This window comes from Dermacentor albipictus, chromosome 9 (genome assembly GCF_038994185.2).
Source record: "Dermacentor albipictus isolate Rhodes 1998 colony chromosome 9, USDA_Dalb.pri_finalv2, whole genome shotgun sequence".
Lineage (NCBI taxonomy): Eukaryota > Metazoa > Arthropoda > Arachnida > Ixodida > Ixodidae > Dermacentor > Dermacentor albipictus.
Window position 1 is genome coordinate 27,269,691 of NC_091829.1, and position 20,010 is coordinate 27,289,700.

Here is a 20,010-nt window from a genome sequence, read left to right on the forward strand (position 1 = left end):
ACTTTCTCTTTATTAAAACCTAAATTAAAAATTAAATTATGGGGTTTTACGTGCCAAAATCACTTTCTGATTATGAGGCACGGCGTAGTGGAGGACTCCGGAAATTTCGACTACCTGGGGTTCTTTAACGTGCACCTAAATCTAAGTACACGGGTGTTTTCGCATTTCGCCCCCATCGAAATGCGGCCGCCGTGGCCGGGATTCGATCCCGCGACCTCGTGCTCAGCAGCCTAACACCATAGCCACTGAGCAACCACGGCGGGTTCCATTAAACTCCTCCTACTACACAGTAACTCTAGTGTATTTGTGATCGCAACGCCTCCTGGCATGAAATGGCCGACTATAGTAACAAACACAGAAGCAGAGTTCTCGTCACATCTATATAGTATGTATAACTCATTGAAACAACGGCAGAATGTTCGGTGCCGATAATGAAACGGCGCAGTGGGCTACGAGCTGTATCCGGACTAATTTCTGTCCGACTAATTCGATAAAATCCGAAAAACGCTCGCCGGTAAGAATATTCAGTGGTGATTTAGCGGTATAATGTAAGAGAATTGTGTTAGCATTACGTCGCACTTCTCTGAGGTCCCGGTTCCACGATTTAAACCACGTTCACCACTTTGCGAAGTGTTGTTGAGGAGCACTCGACACACGTCCTTCCTCTTCGAGGATAGAAGTGCGACTGCGGTCTGCTCCGAACCACCATCAGTTGCACAATATATATATATATATATATATATATATATATATATATATATATATATATATATATATATATATATATATTATAATACCGAGACCGATCAAGTTGTCCAGCGCTGTTTATTCCACAAAAGGGAACGCCCGCAGCTCACGCGCGAAGAAGTCGAAGAAGAGGGAAGATGATGATGGCTATATACAAATGAAAACGACGAAGTACGTTAATAGTGCTTACACTAACTTCCCCCCGTCATGGAAGCGGCCAGCCTGGCCGCAGATTAGAGATTATCTAAACGGGGAGTGAACGGCTTCATCCGCGACACATGAACAATTTCGGCATTCCGGCGGCGCCGGTCAGTGACGGAGTGTACTGGGCGGACGAGATAGTTCACTGCAGATGTTTGCTGCACAACGGTGTATGGACCAATGTAGCGTGGAAGGAACTTCTCACAGAGGCCTGGGGTGCGGACTGGAGTCCAAAGCAGGACTTGGTCTCCTGGGTGAAAACGTAGGTCACGGCGTTTGTTGTCGCAGTAACGCTTGCGCTCCGCTTCGGTAGCTTCTGTGCTTTGCCGGGCGATTTGACGGCAATGTGCAACTCGGGCAGCAAAATCTTCTGGAAGCGACGCGTTAGGCGAAGAAGGTGCGAAAAATAGTTCTCTGTCGAATATGGTGGAAGGAGATCGTCCATACACAAGGAAGAAAGGGCTGTAGCCGGTAGTCCGTTGAATAGCAGTATTATATGCGAATGTCACAAAAGGAAGAATTTTATCCCAGTCAGTGTGGTCAGGACGGATGTACATGGAAATCATGTCAGACAGCGTACGGTGGAAGCGCTCAGTAAGGCCATTGGTTTGCGGATGATAAGTAGAAGTAGATTTGTGGACGGTATTAGTGGCTCGAAGAACTTCCTCGAGAACTTGTGAAATGAACGCCTTGCCACGGTCACTGAGAAGAACGCGAGGAGCCCCGTGCCGCAAGACGATGGCGCGCAAGAAAAAGTCGGCGACCTTAGAAGCGGTGCCGGATCGCAGAGGGGCAGTCTCGGCATATCTTGTTAAATGGTCGACCGAAGTGACAATCCAACGGTGACCGGAGGGTGTCAACGGCAAGGGACCATATAAATCAATGCCAACAAATTCAAAAGGTGCGTCCGGGCAAGGGAGAGGTTGTAGTAAACCGGCAGGAGGGGATGTCGAGCGTTTGCGGTGCTGACATGACGCACAAGAGGCAATGTATTTGGCCACCGTTGTGGATAGGCCAGGCCAGAAGCAGCGGGTCTTTATGCGGTCGTAAGTCTTGTGGAAGCCTAAGTGGCCAGCCGATACATCGTCGTGAAGTGCTTCTAATACCCGCAAGCGAAGGCAGCGAGGTAGAACTGGGACCCACCAGTGACCTGTTGGGTGGTAAACGTAGCGGTGTAGCACGCCACCTTGAAGGCGGAATTGTCGAAGTTGGCGTCGCAAGCGGCTGTTGGGCGGTTCGGTGAACCCACTAAGGCGATCCATGAGAGCTCGACAGTAGGAGTCGGCCCGCTGAAGCGAGACGAAATCAGAGCGTGATGAAAGCATAACTTGGTCCAGGGGCGTTATCGAGAGTTGGTGGGAGGCAAGCGTATCATCGGAACGACGTGGTTGGGAAGACGACGGCGCGTTACCGGGAGAGAGTGAGAGTGGGCAGCGAGACAATGCGTCTGCATCATGGTGGCGTTTTCCAGATTTGTATGTTATAGTGAAGTCATATTCCTGCAAGCGCAGTATCCAGCGTCCTAAGCGTCCTGACATGTTTTTCATTGATGACAGCCAACACAGAGCATGATGGTCGGTGACGATGGTGAAGTGGCGGCCGTAAAGGTATGGGCGAAATTTCTGAATCGACCAAACGATAGCCAGGCACTCTTGCTCTGTAATGGTGTAATTCCGCTCAGCTGGAGAAAGTGTTCGGCTGGCATATGCTATGACTTGCTCTTTAGATTCTGTATTACGTTGCAGAAGTAGTGCGCCAATACCTTGTGCGCTTGCGTCAGTATGGAGTATGGTGGGGGCACGATTATCGAAGTGGCGAAGCACTGGTCCGGAAGTAAGATGCCGCTTAAGAGCTTGAAAAGCCGACTCGCAGTCGCTAGTCCACGTGAAAGAGGCACCGGTAACCAGTAGCTTGTGTAGAGGAGCTGCCATTGCTGCGAAGTTGCGTATAAATCTACGAAAAAATGATGCCAAGCCGAGGAAACTACGTAGATCTTTCTGTTGCTGGGGGCGAGGAAACTGAAGAACGGCACTAATCTTTTCGGGGTCAGGCTGGATGCCAGCTCTTGAGACGACGTGACCCAATACTTTTATTGTTTTGCTTGCAAATTTGCATTTTTTTGTATTGATTTGGAGACCAGCATTCGCAAGGCACTTGAGAAATTCGTCTAATCGATGAAGATGTTGGCTGAAGTCAGACGAAAAGATGACAATATCGTCCAGATAACAGAGGCATGTCTTCCATTTTAGACCACGAAGGACGTTGTCTATCATGCGCTCAAATGTGGCAGGAGCATTACAAAGGCCAAAAGGCATCACGTTGAATTCATAAAGGCCATCCGGTGTAGCGAATGCGGTCTTTTCTTTGTCAGTCTCGTTCATCGGAATTTGCCAATAGCCTGATCGAAGATCAAGGCTGGAGAAATACTCCGCCCCTTGTAGTGTGTCCAAAGCGTCGTCAATTCGAGGTATTGGATATACGTCCTTGCGTGTGATCTTATTGAGCGCTCGATAATCCACGCAAAAGCGAACTGAGCCATCTTTTTTCTTTACCAGGACCACGGGAGACGCCCATGGGCTAGATGAAGGTCGTATTATCTTCCGCGCAAGCATGTCAGCAACCTGTTGTTCAATGACCTTTCGTTCGGACGGTGATACACGATAGGGGCGTCGTCGTATAATAGCGGAACCATCGGTTTCGATGCGGTGTGTAGCCGCAGGAGTTTGGCTCAACACAGGGGAACAGCTGTCGAAACAGGCTTTGTGTTTTGCCAAGACCACCATTAGGGCTTCGGACTGCGCGGCTGTTAGGTCAGAACCAAGAACGGCTGGAGGAGGGAAAGGATCATCCAAACCTGAGGCTGGGGCTGGCGATGAAGAAGGACAAAGCGCGACTAGAGAGATAGGTTGAGTGTCGGCGAGGGTTGCCACAGTCATCCCTTTGGGCAGCATCACAGGATCTGGGGTCGTGTTGCAAGCAGACAGAAGGGCGCGGCCGCGTGAAAACCGGACGAGACAGGTGGCAATGAGAATTCCGCGAGAAGTACAGCGGGAGGAAGGGGCGACTAGGGCGTCTCCGTCGGCGATCTGACTGGATGTTACGGCTACAACGTCTTCGTGACCAGCACGCAGGACGTGGTCGGCAGCGATGGTCAAGTTCACGCATGAAAGTGAAGAGTCCGCAACAGGTGCAAGCTCTGTATCCGTGATGTGGACAACTTCCTCTCTACAGGAAATGATGGCTGAAGCAGAATGCAGGAAGTCACAACCCAGTATAAGTTCATGGATACACGTTGGAAGGATGATAAACTCGATGTGGTGGCGTATGCCGTCGATGAGAACACGAGCAGTACACTGTCCGTCAGGGTGAATGAACGCATTATTAGCACCACGCAAAATAGGTCCAAGATAAGGCGTTTTTACTTTACGGAGCCGGGAACACAGATCACTCCGAAGAACAGAAACGGCGGCACCGGTATCGATGAGAGCTGACGCGGGAACACCTTCGACAGTCACAGAAAGCATGTTGGCCGGGCGAACAGGAGGAATTTTTGAAGACCGATAAGAAGCAGTTTCCCCTGCAAAAACTGCAACAGTTAGTTTTCCGAGTGCTGGTCGACAAAATGGGAAGTGGGGCGAAGCGGTGATGTAGAGCGCCGGTAAGTGGAAGGAGAACGACGTCTGGCCGAACGGGAACAATGAGGCAGATTGGGAGCAGCTGGTGGAGACGGAGAATGCTGTTGCGGGGACGAGTACGGTCCGGGATAGTAGTCGTCTGATCGGCGAGTGCGGTCTCTCTCGTGCTCAGCATAGCCTCGCCTTTCATCCTGCTGGCGCCGGCGGCAGAAGCGTGATATATGGCCGCGTATACCGCAGTAAAAACAAACTGGACGAGGTGGACGCCACTGAGGGTACGATGGCGCAGCAAGTGCTCTGGTTCCCATCGAAGCCACATGGTCATAGGAAACGCCAGTAGGCACGGAAGGCACGGTAGGGGTGGGTAGCGAAACAACATCCGCGTAGGCAGGTGTGGAGCGCGCTACCGGAGCAAGATGCGTCGTGGGTGTAGTCATCGCTGTCAACTCCTGCTTTACGACCTCGCGCAAGTCGAAGGCGGGGGTTGGGGTGCAGGCAGCAGGTGGACGCCTGAAGTCTTGTAGTTGAAGCTCTTCGCGGATGATGGTGCGGATAAGAGCACGTAGATCTGGAGAATGGGGAACCGGAGGTTCGCTGCTGTCATGTGGAAGACGAATAGATTGCAGCTCGTCGAGGCGTTGACACGTTGAAGTGATGTCTTGGACAGAAGCCGGATTTTGCACGATTAAGGCGTTGAACGCGACAGGCCCAATGCCTTTTAAGATGTGGCGAGCGCGTTCGGCTTCCGTCATGCTAGGATTCGCACGGCGGCACAGAGCCAAGACATCCTCTATGTATGAGGTGTAAGACTCTTGGGGAAGTTGGCGCCGCGTTCCCAGCTTCTGTTTGGTGACTTCTGCACGGCCACACGAGGAAGCGAAGATTTGCCGCAGCTTCGAGGTAAACGTGGACTAATCCGCGATGTCGGATTCGTGGTTGAAATACCACGTCTTTGCAACACCGGTCAAGTAGAAGGCGACGTGCCTCAATTTCTGGGTGTCGTTCCACTTGTTGCAAGAACTCACGCGGTCGTAGTGGTCGATCCAATCGTCTACGTCATCACCGCGGAGTCCCGCGAACACAGGGGGATCGCGCTGAGGGCTCGTCACAGTCCAAGCGGGCGCCGCAGGTGGGGTCGTCTGTGTAGGAGGGTTAGAGGCGCCAGAAGGGCCGGGGTTGGAAGTGTCCATTGTTGTAGAGGTAGCTGGGTGCAGGCGGCGACCGGAACGGAGCTCCAGGGAGGACGGAAACGCGAGAGGACGTCGGGATCTTGACGTACCTCCACCACTTTATAATACCGAGATCGATCAAGTTGTCCAGCGCTGTTTATTCCACAAAAGGGAACGCCCGCAGCTCACGCGCGAAGAAGTCGAAGAAGAGGGAAGATGATGATCGCTATATACAAATGAAAACGACGAAGTACGTTAATAGTGCTTACAATATATTTATATAAACGAGAGGACGGGGGTTAAGCCAAGGGGCCCGATATTTGTGAATAATATCGTAAGCCAACAAACAAAGACACCAAGGACAACATAGAGGAAATTACTAATACCTACTAAGTGAATTAAAGAAATGATAAATTAATGGCACTCAAAGTGGATGAACAAACAACTTACCGTAGGTTGAGTAGAGTAGATGGTAGAGCATCGCCGCATTACGCGTGCGATGCTCTACCAATTGAGCTACCGCGGCGCCGTTTTCCCATCCACTTTGTTGGGTATTTATATTTTACTACGAGAGCTAACTCTGGGAGTGTTAGCCAGCGCCACCACTCACAAACCATGGCGGCGGATGCGGACGATCCTTTCTGCTGCAGGCGTCATGAGTACGTGATCTTTTTGGGGGAAGGCAACTGGTCAATAAACCCACATATCCTACTTGAAGGCATCAATGCTGCCGGCTTCGAGACCCTTGTTATGTAGTAAACGAGAAGAAAGGGGGTAAAGCCATGGGGCCCGATCTTTATTAACCATATCGTAAGAACCCAACAAACAATGACACCAAGGACAACGTAGAGGAAATTACTAGTACTTACTAAATGAATTAAAGAAATTGTAAATCAATGGAACTAAAAATGGATGAAGAAACAACTTGCCGCAGGTGGGGAATGATCCCACATCTTCGCATTACGTGTGGGACGCTCTTACCAATACACATTCTCCTAAGCAAAATGTGAGGAAAGACAGGGAGGTTAGCCAGTACTTACACTGGCGAACCTCCCTGTCTTTCCTCGCGTGTTGTCTCTCTCTCTCTCTCTCTCTCTCTCTCTCTCTTGAAAGCATGCCGCAGCATATCCTGACCCGACACACAGCGGCACATACTTGCCAGCCAAAACGGGCCCTATCACTAACTGCCGTGACTGGCTGAGACGGTCAGTTCGTGGCATTAATAAATAAATAAATTTTTGTTAATTAGTCTTGTGAAGCTGACGTCATTAGTAGCAAAGTGTGTCCACCTCGCCTAGGAACTTCCCTTCGACAACGCCGCGTTCGCTGCGCTATAGCCTTCTTATAATAAAAAATCTGTATTGTAAAAAAAAAGGACCCTGTATATAGCCAAATCACAAGAAGCAAAAGTCAAGGACAGCATTGGGAAATTATTTGCAGCTCTTAATTGAATTAAAGATATCATAAATATATGGAAATGAAAGTGCATAAAAGAACAAATGGCCGCAGGTGGGATACGGGCACAAGACGGGCACAAGACGGCCCATAGACGGCACCTCCAGACTGACCCACCTGGGGGAAATCGGCAGCCGCCTTTTCCTGTCCTGAAACACCCGTGTACTTAGATTTAGGTGCACGTTAAAGAACCCCAGGTGGTCGAAATTTCCGGAGTCCTCCACTACGGCGTGCCTCATAATCAGAAAGCGGTTTTGGCACGTAAAACCCCATAATTCTTTTTCCCTGTCCTCTTCAATCTTCGTCTTTCTCTATATCTTTCAATCTTTGCTGTCTTCTCTTTATCTCTTCGTTCTTCCGACCTTCTCGGCGGCGAGGGTTAACCGTGTGCGACCTAACCAACCTGGGATAAATCATATTAGGCAATAGCAGTGACGTATAGCTGGCGTTTGAAGGGCTTGTTTTATACGTTTTGCAACATCTCCCTGTGAGGCTCCAAGGTAGGTGGCTGGCGCTACTGCTGAAAAGCACATACTCGCATATTTCTAGCAACTTTACACCACTGCCTGATCGCCCCCTGAAAAGGGGGAGCACCGAAGCAGTCTTCAAATCTTTTAGCAGCCAGACGGATATTTTCCCCCGCTATCGTGTAATCTACAGTGAAAAACAGAAAAAAGAAACAGTCATGATCACCTCGCCATTCCTTGTAGCGAAATGTCTCACAGATGACATTGGTCCAGGTTATAAAGTTACGAAACTGGTCAGTAGTCACTTCCTCTTGGAACTGCGCGATAAGAAGCAACCCGAAAAGGTGCCAAATCTGGCCTCCTTTGGAGGCACTCCATTGACTATTACCCCATACCCCATTCTAACCTTCGGTTCAAGTGAATGTCCTGAAAGTATTGAAGCAGGCTACATGAAGACCCGTGTCAGGCCATACGTGCCCGGCCCCTGAGATGGTCCAAATGTCAAAGATTTGGCCATAGTTCCCAGAACTTCCGAGGCCGTGTGACCTGAGCTAACTGCAGCGAACATGAACATACATCTGAAACTTGCAAGAATGACTTTTGTTGAGGCGGTAGTGCTAGTGGAATCGACACGTTTTTTTTTTTTGTGTGTGTGTTTTCTTTTTTCGTTTTGGAATATATCTTATGCTCATCACTCACATCACTTGTCCTTGACATTATTTTAATACTTGTATATTCTACGTTCCTTACAGTGAACATTTTAGGCCTCTATACAGCCTCGATACATCTCACAGTTGTCATTAACCGCACCATCGACCTTCCACACCATTTCTTGGCACTCTTTGGCCATCCCTCGCAACTTGCGCCGAAAAACCCTTTACACCATCATCGTCAACACCGCTTTCTAATTACCACTTCTGCTTCTGAGAACCGCACGAACTCTTTGGGTGTTTTATTTAACGTTAGTTGTTCTGAAAAATCAACTCTACTCAATCTAGCTATCAGAGTTATTTGAATTTCGCGCTGCTCGAAACAACGACACCTGACAACGAAACAATTCAGCAATGGATTGGTTGCGCCCTCTATTGCCTTGCCAACAAAACGGCAAATGCCTTTGAGATTGCCCGCCATAATTTAGGGCGTCTCGGAGGCCATGAACAGCATTATGCCGCTTGCTTTAACAATCACAGATGGCGCCACCCTTCCTATATATATATATATATATATATATATTATTTCTTTCGCTATCATAAGGTCGACATTGAATGGAATAGATTAACGAGATTTAGACAAATTTCTAGACAGAAAAGCATGTGGAGAATATCTGGCTAGCTCAAGCAGGCTAGGTGTCTCTTTGTCACCACCCAGTATCAAAGGGTATGTGAATAAACTATCTTCATCATCACCTGATAATGCACCTCAATATTTCTGTCCAGGGTGCCTCAATAGGTTCTGTCGATGCACCCTATTTCCATACATGATGTATCCTCTTAACAAAACATTGAGCAGTGCCGCAACATAGCATGAAGGGAAGCAACATGCAAACTAACTTGTCCAGAGACAATTCGCTGCAGTCTGGTATGCACTCCTGGGAACGATTCTAGGGAATCATCAACAAATGGACAGATCACACAAGCATAAATCCTGTCAGGGAAGCTTCTCTGTGCATTTTGCATCAAAGAGGCAGGATGGCACTGTCAGCCTATCGCATTCTGCAAGGAGCGAAATTTGACCAAGTTTATGGTGCTTGCCTGTAAAGCTGTGACTTCTGGTTGCAACGATGGAATATGAAACATCAGATATGATGCACACTTGAAACTGATGGAACACACACACACTCCAGATCAAGCTCACCCTGCTATTGCTGACTCGTTGGTCATGTGCGGGCTAATTGATGCAGAAGGGCCATGCACAAGTCGTATTAGTTAAACGTGAGAGTGATGGACTATGAATACCTGTTGTGCTATTTCCTATACCTATTGTGCTGCTTGTTGGATTGCCATCACAGTTTAGTGGCAAGCCTTCGTTAATCATTTGTCCCTTTGATCACCTCCCCCATTTTCATTGTCCATGCAGCATTGTCACTGTCAATTGATACGCCTTGTAGATTACTCTTGACTATATGAATTCTAGCTTGTGTTCATTTTTCTTCTTCCCTTCGAAGTTTTAACTTCGGATGTTTACTGCACTCAGAAATGTGCCTTAACCTGAATCCATTGCTTGATTTGAACAGCTCAAGATAATGCCTGGGGGCATTATCTTATGGTGGTAGTTTATGGTGTAGCTAGACAGTCCTACACTAAACGACTTGATCCTATTCATAACCTCGGCCTATGACTGGCAAGTGGTGCCCACAGAACATCGGCTGTCCAAGGCTTATACAATGACTGCAATGAGCCTTCCTTACATCACCGCAGAACACTAAACCTTTCCTATATACCGAGAATTCGGTCATCTACACAACAAATATGTTACCACATCGTAACACAATGCAACTAACGATTACACTACACACACAATGCTTCATGCGTTTCCTTAGGTATCAGGCATTACCTTGAGCTGGACTTGATCAAGTCAAGCAATGGCTTTAAGTTAAGGCACATTTCTGAATACTGGGGTCAGTTGTGAGTCAGTGCTAGGTGCGTATACTATACCATTCTTTTTTTTTGTTTTGTTTCATCTTTGTGTGCAGTGAACGTAAATAATACATCACCAACTCGCCCAAGTCTACACCTTATATGTGTAGTTGAGAGGAAAAGTCCAGAGACATGGCACCGGCAAGAAATTAAAATTTCTTCCAGCACTTTTGTGCAATGTGAAATTGTCTTTATGCATGACATTGGTTGAACAAATGCGTATAGGCAGCCCTGCTTGATTTAAGCCTTCTTGTCTTGCCTGCAAAGAACAAAAAAAATTTTTTTTTCCAGCGCCTGTCGTCCCCAAACTTTTACTCGTGACTGTACATTCATCTACAGGCTACTGCCTATACTAGGCACTTAAGTACCTGGAAAGGGGTCCTATAATAATAACATGTGGCCTGGACACAGACAATTTGTATGAAAGGGTACACACTAGGGTAGTGGGAAAAACATCCAACCTTTGCTGCTAAAGATTAACAGCAGTGTCTCAGTGGTGGAAATGTGCTGTGCTGTAGAAAGCTGCCATAGCAACATTCTAACTGCAGCCTAGTTTCTTTCAAACACATGGTTTTAAATACGAAAGAAGGAATCATAGACAAACGTTCTCAAACACTCTCAAGATTCATTCAATTTCAACATTCAAGCCATTCTTGAAGTGTTATCGCACAAGCACTGGGGATCTGACGGAACATGGCTGCTACATATATACGAGTCCCTTGTACGTAGCATCCTCAACTACAGTAGTGTAGTTTATGGTGTAGCTACGCAGTCCTACACTGAACGACTTGATCCTATTCATAACCTCGGCTTATGACTGGCAAGTGGTGCCCACAGAACATCGCCTGTCCAAGGTTTATTGGCGGCGAGGAGTTACGGAGTCGCCCTCTATCGGAAGCGCCTGGCTGGCGTAGTATGAGGGATCACGTGGCGCGCTCCTCATAGCTTTTGCTGTCAGCGCTCACTGAAAACACCACGCGCGAGCTTTCCCGGACATTTCTGTAAGCACTTTCGAAACGATAGAAGTTTCTTACTGTCTAAATAATAATCTTGGGCAAACTGAAAACACACAATCCTTTACAGTCGCTATCTCTTTACCGAATACGTACAGTGAACGCCACTGCGCACGGTCGCCGCGATGGAGTCTGCCGAACCGGCTTCTTGCGTGAAAGGTAGGTGAACACTGAGAGCAAACTATGTGAAATATGTTCTTATAGTGTTTGTATAACTAAATGGAGCGTAATAGAATGAAGCCTCAATGCAGCGATCGCGCAGATTCGCAGCGACCGACTGCGCGTCTGCATGCTTGTCCGCGCACTGTTTCGCTTTCTCCGCGTGCGCGTTTTCGTACCGTGCCATGAGTTTTAGGCCGCAGAATATGAGCATTTGACAGTATACAAGCAACCATTGTTGCGTGGGCGCTATCAGAGCTGTTCAAAAATAATTTCATTGTAGAGACTTCGACGCCTACGGGGACTGTGATGTGCCGTCGCGACGATTCAATCTTTTTTTTCTTCAAAATTCTTTGACCATTCGATACTATTTCTCGAGTTGCGTCGCACTGTATGTTTATCGGCGTGCTCAGCGTGCGATTTCCCGCTGCTCCTTTTTTGTAATCGAGTGCATTAATTCATAACACAAACATATGCCATGCCATATGCCATGCTTTCTTCAAATGTGCTTCTTACCGCTGCCTTTCCACTCCACTGAACTAGCCAGTATCTATAGTATCGACAAGTTGATAGACCAAACCATCATGACATTAGTCAGGCAGCTGACTCGGGCGTGCGCCTCAGTGCGCGTTTTCAGAACATCGCAGACCGGGCGCCGTAGCAGAAATCTTCCCCGCGTCTGTGCTTGCATACCCGAGTTGTAGCCGATGACTGTTTGCCGGTTTTATGTTTCGCGAGCCAAGCTTCACACAGCTTCTTGTCCTGCGGCTACGTGTGAATAAGGCTGACACCGGCCTCCGTTACGTGCGTCCGGCCCTGCGGCACCGAGCAGTAGCCTACCATGTCGGGCGCCTTCAAAGGCAGCCACTACCTGTTGTAGTGCTTTCAAGCGTTGTAAAGGAGACACTCGAAGCGGGAAAATTTCGCCACTAAATGAGGACCGCAGCGTACGAGGGAATTTAAACTCGTTTTCAGCTCGCTTCGGCGCGCCCGAAGCAGCCGACGCGGCCGCTATGCCCACGTGATCCCTCCTAGCACGTCACGCCGACGGTGGCGCCAGCTTTTCCAGTGGTGGAGCTCGAGGCCAATACACTGACTGCAATGAGCCTTCCTTACATCACCGCAGAACACTAAACCTTGCCTATATACCGAGAATTCGGTCATCTACACAACATATATGTTACCACATCGTAACACAATTAAACTAACGATTACACTACATGAATAAGCCGAACATGATTTGCACACTTTTCCTACGAAACGAGGAATACTGCCAGACTTATAATATTCCTAATGAACTCCTGCAGGCTGCTGAAAGGTCACAAAGGCTGGCCCCATGGTGCGATTTTACACAGCTGTGTGATTGTACACTAACACACCTAAAGAAAGAAGACACCCCATAAGAACACATAATGCAAGAGTTCCACGCTATTCACAACAAATATGAAAATCATGTACAATTTTACAGAGATGGTTCAAAAACACAGGAATACATGGGTGACGGAACCGTAATGGAAAATTGGGAAAATAGATGCATTCGGATAAATAATTTTGCTTCAGTCTTTACCGCCAAAGTTTATGCGATATGGACAGCAGTTCAAAAAATCACCACTGACAAGCAGAAGAATGCTATCATTCATACCAATTCATTAAGTGCACTCAAAGCTTTGAGTGCACTTAATACACTCAAAGTGAGTGCACTTTGAGTACACAGCAACATAATTACGAAGAGTTCTATGGAGTCAGTTCGGTTGTCTTAGGGGTCCCCACTCGTATTCCCTGCACTTCTTGCCGATGTGACTGTCCTTTATTGTTCAACTTGTTCTGTTTTAATCTCCATTATCATTGCTAGGACACTAACTTTACATCCCCCCACTAGAAGTGGTAAAGCACCATGCCATTGTCATCTTGAGCCAGAGCGCTCCACTTGGGTTCCTACAACAAAAAAATTTAACCCATCCCTTACTGAAAAATAGGGGTAAGCAAAGCTTTTCCTACGTGCACCTGACCTTCGTCACGGTTTAGCAACCCACAGGTAACAGTCCCGGACTGCTTCGGCCTCCCGCTCCCTCAGCTCAGGGTCTTCTTCTTGCTGTCGGATTGCCTGGGCTCAGGTGGCTCCAAGCCCTTTCACAGGTGAGTTCTCGCTGCCGCTTATCGAAGGCTGCCAGTCCCTCGGGGGAACGCACAATGCATGGCCGCCCCATCCGTTTTCTGAGAATTAACTGAATGAAAACGAAGCTTGCGCAGTGCATATGAAACCCTTTCCTGCCCTTTCCCTCCCCGGCGGAAGTAAAAGGCCTCCGATCGGTTGCTCATGTGGCGTGAGCGCATGCCTATGTAGCTGGAATCCTTCACAACGAAACATGCTCTGGTGCCAGCACAGCTGTCAACTCATCAGACTGCCCTTTCCTGCAGCTTCTCTGCTCTGGGAGTAACTATATTTTTTTGCGTGACCATAGTGCCACCGAAACCTGCGAGTCAATGCAAGTTTCGCTTGAATATTGCTCTAGGAAACTCTGGCGCTAGTGTATTTGGGAGCTGTGCGCATGGCAGTTTAGCCATCATAAGAATCGCAGGCACTACATGGATTTGCCTAAACATTGTCTTTCTGGCTTCAGCTTTGTGACTTTCCCAAGTGCTCATTTTCAAGAAAATATTATGCCATAAATCCATCAATGTGCACAGAGAGAGAGAGAGAGAGAGAAAATAAATTGTTTATTGAGTCTTTGAAATGAGAAGATTGGCGAGTGGGATGCTTAGTCCATGGTCCCATTAGCGTGGGCCACTGTCTTCGCCTGTTTCATGAGGCCTTCTTGGGTCTTCAGATCCAAGCTGGACAGAGCTGCCTCCCACCCTTCTCTGTTGACTTGTGTTCTGTGTTGTCTGCATGGATTGTGCTGACATTCCCATAGACTAATCAGCTTGCTGTGTTTAGAAAACCATGAGTGCCTGTAAACGAAACTTATGAAAATAAAGCATGATAAATAATCTTACAAGAAAGTTAGAAGCCACAAGCACTGAGGTCAGATAAATCCGTGTAATACTAAGCATTGTAGTGGCCACCATTAGCCTACGTAGCTAGGCAGTGGCTGTAGGCCAGAAAGAAGTCCAGTGGCACAGAATGCTTGTGCGAGAAAACCTATACAGTTATACAGCACCAAGTCCATAGATATCTGCAAATTCATTCATTATAAGTTGGTATAATCCATTCATTTCTTGGTCAATCTCCCATTGGGTAGGAGCCACATATGTGGCGGTAAAAACAACAAGAAAGCCTTTACTTGAGTAGGTGTGGGTTCGTACCACTGAACCTTTGTGGATCATGTGGAGATGCAGAATCACTGGAACATTTACCCCTCCTCTGCTGAAAATATACCCGCCCCCCCCCCCAAAAAAAAAGGCATACTTAGAACAGCCCCTATTGAATATTGGCCTTTCTCTTTCAGTAGTGAACATATTATCTTTTGGTGAGAGCACCCTTGGTTGTGCGCAAAAAGAAGTATGTCAGATTGTGCATGAGTAAATCATTGCTACAGGGAGGCTGACATGTTAAACACCTTCTCCCTCAGTGTTACCATTTCATTTGAACTTTTTAATACACTATCGGCTTCATAAAAAATTGGCATGAGCACAGTTAAACTATTCTTAAGTATCTATAATCAACGCTCTTAGAATATAGGTAATACAGATCATTACCAGGAAGAAAGGAATATTGTAACGTTTCAGTTATGAACCTTAAAGGCAACAACAAGATCAGAGAGAGTCCAGTAAAAGAATTAATCCAGTCCTCAGTTCTTGTCTCAACCTTGCTCCATCATAGCTACAGTGCTGACCATAACAAAACACGCCAAGATTAGCCTGTTGCTATGGCTGGCAATATGTATGCTTATCACAACTACGTCATCATTCTCACGTTACCTGAACAATTGCAGTGCTAGAACACTCTCAAGTAATTTTTGTAGGAAGCACTATGGCACTATGTATGCCACTACTGTGCATGCGAAGCCTGTTGAAAGGCAAGTGTGTGAACCACCTTGTCTTGCAGTGTATGGGGTTTGCCTATGCCACACATAAATGGCGCCACCCTTCTACAGGAGTTCGGATTCAGGGGTATAACCAACACAGTTCAAATTACAAATACTTCAACAGTGAAGGACTAACACTCTCAAATAACTGAATGCTATGCATATTCTGCTGTGAGCTGTGTGTGATCGAGGCATGTTTTTCCATTTTAGACCCTGTAGGTTTCGTCCTTCTTGCATTTTTTTTTTTCTTACCATAGGTTCTGGCTATGTGCAGATGCTCCCTTACCCCTTTCTCCCACTGCTACTTTAAATAGGAAAGGCACAAACCATCATCATCAAACGTGAACCATTTTATTTCACATTCAATAGTGCCGATTTGTAACATATATCCCTAGCAAAAATTCTAATAGAAGTTTGTATTAGTCTAATACAGTTTCGTATTGGTTGTATAAGTTTTGTATTAGACCAATAGAAATTTTTATTAGTTCTACTGATTGTACAACTAATAAGACAAATAGACCCTATGCAGACCAATAGACCCAGTTGTACTATAAGACCAGTAGACCCCATGTATTAGACGTATTAGTCTTATACAAAGAGTGTTGCATGTCTGCTAGTTTCTTTAATTATTAGACTGATACGTCCCACTGACTTTATACAGATTGTTGCTGGTCTGTTATGCAACATGCATTGTTGAATTCCGTTGCCCCTATTTGCTGCTTGTTTAATGCGAGGGTGAAAGTTTATGAAAAATTAAGTCTGTATTGGGGACCATGCAGGGAGGTCTCTGATTATTTGCTGAATAGTTAAGAATTTTGCTGTACAAAATGTGCAGCACACAGCATTCGCACGTTTGTATTAGTTTAATCACACTAAGCTAGTGAAACTGGCCCCTATCTCTCAACGACAAACAGGGAAGCGATCCACGCGCGCCTACATGGCCTTGGCAATTTTGCTTCACCTACTAGGCCTCCGTTCAGCCTCATCGCGATAAGTAGTGAGGAAACAGCTAGTGTTTACAACACAGCAACTACTTCGCCGCGAAAAAAAAAAAAAGCACAACGAACAACCAGCCGTCCTGAAAGGCAGAGTCACGATGCCCGGTGGGTTTACGAACAATGGTGCAATCGCAGCAACCATATTTGTTTGCCACTGAAGTTTCGTTAGTCCCATATCTTCTGTTGAAGTGCGCATAAAGTAGTGTTAAAATTGTAACCTAAATTGATAACTTAATACCGCACATAAAAGGCTGTAATATTTATTGACATCAAAGAGCAGTATCGCAGAGAAGGGAACACGGCAGGCGGGAAAATCGCAAAAGTGCGACCTTAGTCGGCTGTAGTTGTGTACAGCACGTGTGCATTGGCAGCTGCCATGTTGCAGTGTACTGTAGCCATGTCAAGGCGAGGTGTGCGTGATTTTTAGTGAATGAACGATGTGTTTTTAAGGAACCCGAGGTGTTGGCGTCTGCGCAATCTTATTCCTGCAGTAGTATATTTGGATATGGGTGTTGTGTGACTTCAAAACAACGGAAGGCAACTGTTTTTACCCCTGTGCTTCGTGGCTTTGTGGATCTATCAGCATGCATCGATGTGATGTTTTCGCCGGCACCAATTCCCTACCATTTGGAGGTAATTATTGTACTTATTCATGCTTCTATAGTATAGTACAAAGTTGTTCTTTCTTTTTATCCCAATGGTGGATGCACTTCAGTACAGTGTCATTGGGCCGATTGTTGTGCGCATAGAAGCAATGACATGCCTGTTTCCGGCAGTGCTGTGCAAGATTTCTGTCTAGAGTTGTTTTTTATCTGCCCAGTTTCGATGTAACACACAGAACATCTTAGGTTCATTTTATGTGCTGTGTAATTGTTCTGTTGTATCAAGTAGCATCATTTTTCTTTATGATAAGCATGTCGAACTAAGCATATTAACTTTGTCCTAAAATTAGTTAGAAAATTACAGGGCCATATTATTCCAATTTAGAAGCACATATTGCCAGCTTAAACATTTAGTGGTTGAACTAGCACCCCTGCTTTTAAATGCTTCTATATGTGTGTATGTTTCTGTCCAGGACGTTTCTCTGGTCAAAGTGGCGGAGTAAAAGCTCTGGCAATCAAGATTACTGACCTGACGAAGATCTAATAAATGCTTCTGGCAATTATGCCTGTTTTTCATTCTGTAACTGGTGCATCAAAACTTTTTCTTTAACACCAATAGACCTAGCTAGTAGACTAATACGCCGATATACCTACTAGATAATACACCAATAGATCTATTAGACTAATACACTAATAGACTGTATTAGTGTCAATAACCTCATAGGCTATTAGTTTTTGTATTAGAATTTTTGCTATGGATAAAGAGACGCTCTGTGCGAAATAACTTTTTTTTTTTTTTCAGTTTGCAGTCAGAGGTCTGTTGCACTCCACAAGGAGAGAAAACTTTGGTGGCATTCCTGCCTGTGTCAAACCACAGAGCAACAAACCCTTGTTACAACGATGAAGCATGAAACAACACGCATGATACACACGTTAAACACACTGATGGGACACACACACTCTGAAAAGGCCCACTCTGCTAAAGCTTAGTCATTTGCAGCCTGAACCACATGCTTCAGAAAGTGCGTGCACAACTTGCATGTCGGTTCACTTGTAGGTCACTCCTTACCATAAATGGTACATGCCGATAACTTGGTCCTCTCACCAAGCGAGCGGACCAAGAGACCCGAGACTGAGCAAGTCTGGTTAGAGTGATGAGTCACTAACAGCTGTGCAGACAACTGTGCAGAAACACAATGCTGATCTCACGAATTTTCTTCTGCTCCTTCGTAGCGAGCAGACCGACGAATGTTCATTGTCGGAGACTTGGTTGACGGCAGATTTGGTTGACTATCGAGACTTGGTTGACGGTTTCGGCCAGGCGAAACCCTTCAACCACTGGTTGGGTAAGTGACATTCGCGGAACATAACCCTCTGTTGACTCCCTTCCGTGAGAAGAGGCTTCAGGCTTGGCCTGCTGCACCTTCAGGCTTGGCCTGTTGTTGGATGACTAGCTGTTGATCTTCCTTTTTGCCGTAACACATCACACAAGTACACGGCGACAAGTCCTTTTCCTCACTGTTGTTCTTGCCCCCAATGTCTATTTCGTACGCTGCGTTCTTTTTCTTCTTAGCCGTCTTCACAGCTACACCGGACGCGCGAAAAGCTGCCTTCTTTGCTTTACATTTCCCGTTCCGTGCATCACTTTCACGAGGATGCACTCCAATCCTCAAGAGAGCCCTTCGTATGACGTTCTTATCTACGCCGAAAAGCTTACCAGTCTGGTGAAGCGAAAGGCTTGGGTTAGCTTCGTAAGCGCCGGCTACAGAGTACGCAAACTCGTCACGGGGGGTCAACACACCGACCCTTCGAGCACGCTTCTTCGTTTGGAGACACCCGTGCTCTTCGAATCGCTTTACCCACCTCAGAATGGTGCTTGATGTTACGGGCCTTCTATGGAATTCTTCCCTACACATAGTCTTGACCGTTGATACTCTCCCAGTTTCTAAATAGACTGCTACCATGCGGGCACGTTCAGCTATAGTAGTCCGTATCCGTGATCGTCGATGAGACATCGCTCGATCTCTGCACACGAATACTTCCAAACCATAGATAGATCGTTCTCTCTTGCTGGGCTAGTGCCTCCTCTGCTGAAATGCTACGTTGACGCGCGAATTTTTTGAGCTTCTTGCTGCAACGACATGCCTACTACACCGACACCTTGTGATACAGATGAGAAGCCGAAAACGCCGTAAATGCCCTAGTAGCACAGGTATGGCGCTGCGTATAATGCGATGTCGATGTTGGCATGGCTTTGCCAGTACTGCCAAAAAGACCATAGATATTCTAGTACACTGTACCATAGAGTAACTGTATGCATAGAGCACCATCATGGAGGAAGCGCCACAGACTTTTGAAAAAAACGTGCTGAAAAAGACAGAACCGAGAAAAGCTGAAACAATTGTCTTGCACTTTAGTTGCAGGCGCCAGAAAAAAATAATGTTCTAATATAAAATAATCGCTAATTTAGGCATTTGACGCAAGCTACGAATAAATAAACGTGATGTAGATTGCTTGTCTAAAAGTCGCCGTTTCGACTACCTTTAGAAATTACCAGCACTTTACAAGAGACAGTTCAAGTCGCGGGTGGCTTTTTATAGCGTTGTTTACTGCGGCTGCCGTGAAAACAAACCGCACGGTGAAATTTGGCGAAACGAGCATTGCCGTGAAAATAGCTAGAGGTGCTATTCCACCGTGAAAATAATGACGTTTCGTTGATACGAGCTGTCAGCTGTAGCGTGCTGTTGTCTATTTCGGTCACTTTTCGTAAATGAGCATGGCTGATGCTAAGCTTCCCCAGAAACGGTACTATCGCCAAAGAGCTCACTCTAACCCCATAGCCGACCACTGTTTCATATAGTGAGTACACTTTTGAGTTCTGTACATTGCTTCCGTGTTGA

General features: G+C 46.5%; 1 protein-coding gene across 4 annotated transcripts in view; it reads left to right on the forward strand.

Moving 5' to 3' along the window:
- LOC139049427 (tRNA (guanine-N(7)-)-methyltransferase) overlaps nucleotides 1–20,010 on the forward strand; it is a 38,527-nt gene that overhangs the window by 5,500 nt on the left and 13,017 nt on the right. The window contains exon 2 of one of the 4 annotated variants that reach the window (XM_070524743.1): nucleotides 13,508–13,618. The exons of 1 other annotated variant lie outside the window; for it this stretch is intronic. In XM_070524743.1, coding sequence (XP_070380844.1) covers nucleotides 13,508–13,618 — 111 coding nt within the window. Of the gene's footprint in view, nucleotides 1–13,507; nucleotides 13,619–19,744; nucleotides 19,970–20,010 lie in introns of those variants that run through there. 2 more of the 4 variants (XM_070524747.1, XM_070524745.1) reach the window with 2 other exon arrangements.